The sequence below is a fragment of the Gallinula chloropus genome (genome assembly GCF_964237585.1).
Source record: "Gallinula chloropus genome assembly, chromosome: 21".
Lineage (NCBI taxonomy): Eukaryota > Metazoa > Chordata > Aves > Gruiformes > Rallidae > Gallinula > Gallinula chloropus.
This window is the reverse complement of record NC_140106.1, coordinates 811,570-818,683: the sequence shown is the minus strand read 5'-3', so window position 1 is coordinate 818,683 and position 7,114 is coordinate 811,570. Positions and strand designations below refer to the sequence as shown.

Genomic DNA, 7,114 nt, shown 5'->3' with positions numbered 1-7,114 from the left:
TCGAGACCCCACATCGTTTTTCCTGTTTGACTTGATGTACAATCAACATGATTGAAGCCTGTTCGTTGAGCCTGATTTCCTTAAATTCCAGCCCATGTCCTCAGTCACGATTTAACCCCTTATCTCATTGTCCAGGATCATCTGCATCTTTTAGCAGAGCTATGTACTCAAATTGAACCCTTGAGAACAATATTCCCCCTTATTTTCCTAAATCCTTTAAGCCAGTAAATAATACAATAACATTTTTCAGTTTGCAAAAGCAACATTTCTTAGCACTTTCCACAGGAGAGATCATCCTGTAATGAATGACATGGGCAAAACAGACTCAACAGAGTGAAGGACAGAAAACTCTCCAGTTTCTTACACTGCACTGCACACCCAGTGACACCAGAGTTGGGTAATGAGAAGCGTGACCAGATCTTAAAACAACGGGACCAGATCTTCAAGCACCTTCCCCCCACCCCTCCCTTCTTGCAGACTTCAGTTCAGTGAGGATTTTGCTCCCTTCTTCCTCCCCCATTGTGGCACAGGAGGGGCAGGGACTGGGAGATGGGGCTTCGGTCAGTCCCTTGCAAGTTGGGTTCCTTCTTGGCCAGGGCAGGGGGGGGGTCATTCATTCCTCAGCCCCTTCCTCTGCTGCACCATGGGGTCCCACCCAGGGCAGACAGTCCTCCACGACCTTCTCCAACGTGAGTCCTTTCCCACAGGGCTTCAGCTCTTCCCCAGCTGCCCCACCATGGGTCACTGCTATGGGTGCAGTCATCAATCACGGTGTCTCTCAGTCCCAGTCTTCCACAGGGTCACCAGCCTCCCCCCAGCAAAACTGCTCTGGTACAAATCTCTCCCTTGCTCATCTCTGTGTCTCTGTCTCTCCCCACAGGCTGCCAGTGCTGGCAGGGACTGACTCCAACGTGGGTCACAGCATCTACTGTCTGTCTCCTCCTGCTCCATCCAGCATGGGGCCTCTCCACGGGCTGCAGGTGGGGTCTGGGCTTTTTCCATGGGCTGCAGTGGGTCACCTGCTGCACCATGGGTTTCTCCCCAGGCTGCAGGGGCATCTTTCACTCTGGCACATTGGGCGCATCCTCCCCCCTCTTCCTGGCCTTGGTGTCTGCACAGCTCGTTCCATATTCTCACTCCCTTCTCTGGTGCAAAAAGGCAGCTGCTTGCGTTTCTGTTTTCCTAAATATGATTCCCAGAGGCGCTGTGACCACCACTGGTGGGCTTGGCCTTGGTCAGCAATGACTCTGCCCTTGGATAAACCAATGTTTGCTCTGCAGGGCCTGCAGAGAACTTCTAGCTGCTTCTTACAGGAGCCATCTCTGCAGCCCCCATCCTCTCCCAGCACCCAGCTACGCCAGACTGCAACAATAACTGACCTTTCTATGTATCTGAATAAAACTCTTCTGGGAGAGAATCTCCTCTGAAAGCTGACCCCCTTCACACGCTGCTTGGCCGTAGCAGGCAGCTGAGGAGAGAGATTTCATGGGTATGAAACTGGATCATGTTGAACTGCTGCTTGTGGTCAGAGAAATCTGTCTGTGCCTGTGAGCACAGATGATGCCAGGAAAAGTGTTGGGAGTCTCAGGAGGCCAGGGAGGGAACTGCTGGGCTTGGGGTAAAGGAAGGTTCTCCATGCAGGGCTGGGAGATCCAGAGACTGCTTTTCCTGCCTGTCCAGATCTCCTAAGGAGATCGATATCCATCACAGAATGCTGCTGTCACTGCTTCTATCAACTGAGCCATGACAGAAAATACCCATGATTGAAAAAAGGTCCTTCATGGGAAATCCCTTTGACATCTTCATCACTAAGGACCCAACTGAAATCCAATTAGTTGTAGGAGTTTTGACTCTTTAATGAAAATGAGTTGAAGAGCCATGATTGTAAGGGCTTTCAGGATGTTAATGAGCCCCATGGTGTCTTTTCTTCTGAGTCCACAGTCATCAGATACCAAGATGAGAGTGAAGAAACCTCTCAAGAAGTTAAAGTCAGGAGTAATGCCCAAAGTACCTTGAAGAACTAACAGGCCCCACTGGGAGCCATTCCTGACAAAGCCTCCCCAGGGGCTCGTTAGAGCAGACAACTGGAGGCCATGAGGACAAACACAGGCAAAGCACAGGCAGCTCTGATGCTGAGGACACCCTGGCTTGTTCTGATTAAGCAGAAATGCCAGTGCTGACCCCCAGCCCCTGGGCAGGGAGATCCTGAGAATGTCAGAGCTGAGATCATAGAACAATCCCCATGAAGCCTGAGGCACCAGGAGGGAGACTACAAGAACTGGTCTTCTGCTGAGCTTGGCCAGGCTCCTGGGATGGGGGGAGCTCATGGCAACCTGGCAGCACTGCAGAGAGACAGCTCTGCCCAGGAGCAGCTCCTCTGCCAAGCACACGGGGCTGGGGACACTGCCTGTAGGCACTGAGGGGAGACCTGTGAGGCTGAGAGAGCTGATGGATGCTGAGAGCCCACTGAAGGAGAAATTTCCACAGCCTCTCCCTGGTATGTCTGTGGGTGCAGGGCAATGCTGGTTCTGTTCCTGGAGGGATCTCCTAAAGCTGGGACATGGGACAGGGTGTGGTGTCTGTCAGGAGGACAGGTTCTCTCTAGGACCAGAAAGTGCTGCCTGGAAGGGCTGCCCTTCTGCCCCATCAGAGGGACAGGGCAGGACAGCTGTCTTCTCCTGGGCATGGCTGAGAGGTGCCCAGGGCTGTTCTTGAGAGCAGGGTCCTTGTGACCCAGGGTCTGTGTGCTGGGGCAGGGACTGTGCTGCTGCCAGGGTCAGCACTCAGCCTGCCTGCTGGGCTTTCCACAGGGACATAGACAACACCTCTGGGTTAAAGCAGTGACCCAGGGAAGGGCAACGTAAGGTCCTTCTGCTGTAGAAAGTGCTGCCTGGGTAATCCTTGCTCCCAGCCAGAGCTGATCCTTGAGAAATTCCAAAAAGAGTATTTCTCCAAAGGCAGAGTCTTTGCTTTGACTTTTCCTCTCCTGTGGGCTGTGCTGAGTGTGGTAGATGAGAACTTATTTCTCCCCTTGAGAATATGCAGTGAAAACTTGATTCTCATGAAGATTTTGGAGCCTGGGCTGAGCCCTGCACACACAGAGGTTCCCTGGGGCAGTGCCCTGATGCCAGGAGGGGTCTGCAGAGCAGAGCTGAGCACAGGGCATGTTGGATGAGGTCTGTGAGCACAGAGTGGGAGGCGACATGTGCAAAGAGAAATAGCTGAAGGGACAGCTCCAGGCAGCAGAGACATTGTCAGGGAGGGAGAAGGAGCTGCTCCCAGAAATGCCCTGGCAGTGGAGATTTGCTACCTCCTTTACATCCTCCACAGTGCTGACACTTTCCCTCAGTGACCCCCTGAATTCTGCCACCCACCTCAGACTTTGCACTCAGAGTTCCAGTGTTTCAGGCTGAGTCTTCTTGTCGGCAGCCCAACCCCCAGTGAGGAGAAACCCCTGAGTTCCTGTCTGTCTGTCCCTGTCCTTCCAGCCTTGGCTGGAGCATTTCTCGCTGTTTTCTCTCCTGTCGTTGCTGCCTTTGACCAACATTTTCCTGGGGCTCTGGGCATGTCCATTGGTGGGGCTGGCACTGAGCTGACCCTCAGTTCAGGACCACCATCTTTAGGACTGAGGATTTCCCAGGGGCTCCTGATGGGCTGCAGGCTGCCTCCCGCAATGGCACCGCTCTCCCAGGGACTCTTGTGCCCAGAGAGGAGCCCCATGCAGGAGGCGTCTTGGCACAGAGGCCGTGGCAATGCCACTCATCACCTGTGTGTGGGCAGCTGCACTGAGCCCTGTGTGTCCCTGGCTGGGAGCGGGGAGCCGAGATCCTCCTTGGGTGGGATGAGACCGCAGGAGGGCTTTGGAGCTCTGCCCTCTGACACTGGATTCCTCAGCTCTCAGTCAGGAGAAAATCACAGCTCCAAAGTTCTGCTCTGCCCTCAGGTGAAATTGGAGTGACAGTGCTGAAAAACTCTTTGCTATCCACAGGGGATTTAATCTGCCATCAGGCCATCCTTCTATTTACTGACTGCTGCCAGGCAGGACTGAGTTCTGCACAGGCCACAGCCAACCCTCCTCCCAGCAGTGGCACGCTCAAGTCAGCACAAAGCAGAGCTCCCAAAAGGGACCTGACAAATGTCTTCCAGAATACGCAGAGTCAATGTGAATTGGAAACTGTTTCCCTCAAAGAATCGTTCCCTAACTTCTCACAACCTTTTTATCCTTTGACAGGTCTCCACACTTGACAGCAGCAGATGTTCAACAGCAGCAGCTCCATCAGCCAGTTCCTCCTCCTGGCCTTTGCAGACACACGGGAGCTGCAGCTCCTGCACTTCTGCCTCTTCATGGGCATCTACCTGGCTGCTCTCCTGGGCAATGGCCTCATCATCATCACCATAGCCTGTGACCACCACCTCCACACCCCCATGTACTTCTTCCTCCTCAACCTCTCTGTACTTGACTTTAGCTGCATCTCCATCACTGTTCCCAAATCCATGGCCAATTCCTTGTGGGACACCAGGGCCATTTCCTACACAGGATGTGCGGCTCAACTCTTTTTCTTTTTGTTTTTGCTCTCATCAGAGTACTATATTCTCACTGTCATGGCCTATGACCGCTACGTTGCCATCTGCCACCCCCTGCACTACGGGACCCTCCTGGGCAGCAGAGCTTGTGTCCACATGGCAGCAGCTGCCTGGGCCAGTGGGTTTCTCTATTCTGTGCTTCACACAGCCAACACATTTTCACTGCCCCTCTGCCATGGCAATAATGTTGACCAGTTCTTCTGTGAAATCCCCCAGATCCTCAAGCTCTCCTGCTCAGATGCCTACCTCAGGGAAACTGGACTCATTGTGGTCAGTGTCTGTTTATGTTTTGTGTGTTTTGTGTTCATTGTGGTGTCCTATGTGCAGATCTTCAGGGCTGTGCTGAGGATCCCCTCGCAGCAGGGACGGCACAAAGCCTTTTCCACCTGCCTCCCTCACCTGGCCGTGGTCTCCCTGTTTCTCAGCACTGCTGTGTTTGTGAACCTGAAGCCTCCCTACATCTCCTCCCTATTTCTGGACATGGTAGCGGCTTTTCTTTACTCAGTGTTTCCACCAGCAGTGAACCCCCTCATCTACAGCATGAGGAACCAGGAGCTCAAGGATGCCATGTTGAAACTGGTGACTAGATGTTTTTAAGTAGCAACCAACTGCACATCTTCTTCTGCATACCATCGGCATTCACTTTGCTCACAGGAGTCCAGCTCTTCTTGCTCTTTGGTTATTCACCTCCACTCATCTCACCTATTTCTGCTTTGAGCTTCAGAGAGTTTGAAATGTCCCATCTCTCAGAAGTCTAATGAACTGTTTTGTCTGAAGGTCAGTGTATTGATAAGTGACCTTTCTATGTATCTGATTAAAACTGTTCTGGGAGAGAATCTCCTCTGAATGCTGACCCCCTTCACAAGCTGCTTGGCCGTAGCAGGCAGCTGAGGAGAGATTCCATGTTCATTAAACTGAATCATGTTTAACTGCTGTTTGTTGTCAGAGAAATCTTTAAGTGTCTGTGAGCAAAGATGGTGCCAGTAAAAGTGCTGGGAGTCCCAGGAGGCCAGGGAGGGAGCTGCTGTGCTACGAGAAGAGCAAAGTTCTCCAGGCAGGGCTGGATCTCAAGAGACTTCTCTTCTTGCCTGTCCAGATCTCCTTAGGAGACCTCTGGACCAGCACCCATTGCAGCATGCTGTCGAAATTTCTTCCATGATCAGAGATATGACAGAAACATTTTTTCCTATGAAAAAAATCCTCCACTGTGAAACTCCTTTGAAATTTTCCTCACTCAAATAAAACCTCTCCAATTAGTTATGCAGGTCTTAATGTTTTTAAAGTAAATGACTGGAATAGACATGCTTGTAAGTGCTTTTGGTATGATTGATGATCCCCATGGTGTCTCTGGTGAGTCCAGAGACTTCAGCTACAAAGAGAAGACTGAAGAAACCTCTCAAGAGGTTTGTGTCAGGGGTGGCACGATCTACACCAGATAGACTGCTTTGGCAGAGATTAAACCCCCTTGTGTTCCAACCGACCTCAGATTGCTCTGGGTGGCTGGTGGCGGCTGGGCTTAACCCCTGAGTGATGTCCAATTAGGTGCTTTATCGTGACGAGGTCTTCACAATTCTCGGGAACAGAATTAAGACTCAAAACACAGTCAAGGTTTAAGTCACTTTATTTGGCCTGCAACAAGCGTGCAGGAGAAGGTGGGTGGGATGGGGAAGAAAGAGAGAAGAGTGAGAAAGAGTGTGTGTGTGTGTGAGAGAGAGAGATGGAGAGAAAGAGAAATAGAGAGAGAAAGATTGCAGTATCTATCACCATGGAGCTGAGGCGTCCCATCAGTCCGAATCGACTTCACATCAGGTGGGGAGTTCCATTAGTTGCTGGTTGTCATGGTTCAGTGCTGGTTGCAGGGGGGTTGCTCCACTGTGGACGTGCACACACTAACGTGGCAGTTCTTCTTGGTTATATACAGTTCAATTATACTTATTCATTAGGTGACCTCATACCCCTGTACATATTCATAACCTGTCCCGCTTCGTATTAAAATGAGTTCCAAGAAGTGATTTCCATCAACTCCTCCCCACTGCGCCTGCACACTGCTGTTGGGTGATGGTTGTTGAGGGTCGTGGGGATGAAGTCGGATGGCTCCTCTTCGTCACCGCAAGTAACCTTCTGTCTTGTGCAGACTCAGTTACCCCTTGACTCTGATCCAAACCACAAGTTTGGTTTCAGCAGGTTTTGTGTACCTGCAAGGACAAGGGGGAGCTTGAACTAGTTACGATGAAATGCTTTGCCTGCATTTGTGACCAATTAGAGACAAGCAAGGAATTCATCAAACAGATGAGGAGGGGGGTACTAGAACTTGTCAAAGAAGTCATTTTATTTCCACAGAACACATAGTCCTTGAGTATGTAATTTACCTAAAATACGGTGTTAGACTCAAACTTACGTCCCAATTGATGTTTCTTCTTTATCAGTGAGGCAGAGCTGTTCAAGCGAGGCATTGTTTATGGGAGGTCACCACTGTGGCACTTCAAGCTATCCTGTTAGCAAGTCTTCCTTAACCCTTTACAAGCGTCTT

At 51.1% G+C, this 7,114-nt stretch overlaps 1 protein-coding gene across 1 annotated transcript; it reads left to right on the top strand.

Annotated features, from left to right (window-relative positions):
- Positions 1 to 4,254: 4,254 nt before the first annotated feature.
- LOC311199734 (olfactory receptor 14A16-like) lies at positions 4,255 to 5,181 on the top strand (the record flags this gene model as incomplete). Its single annotated transcript, XM_084273869.1, has 1 exon — positions 4,255 to 5,181. The coding sequence occupies one exon, from the start codon at positions 4,255 to 4,257 to the stop codon at positions 5,179 to 5,181; it is 927 nt and encodes a 308-aa protein (XP_084129995.1).
- Between the last annotated feature and the right edge of the window lie 1,933 nt (positions 5,182 to 7,114).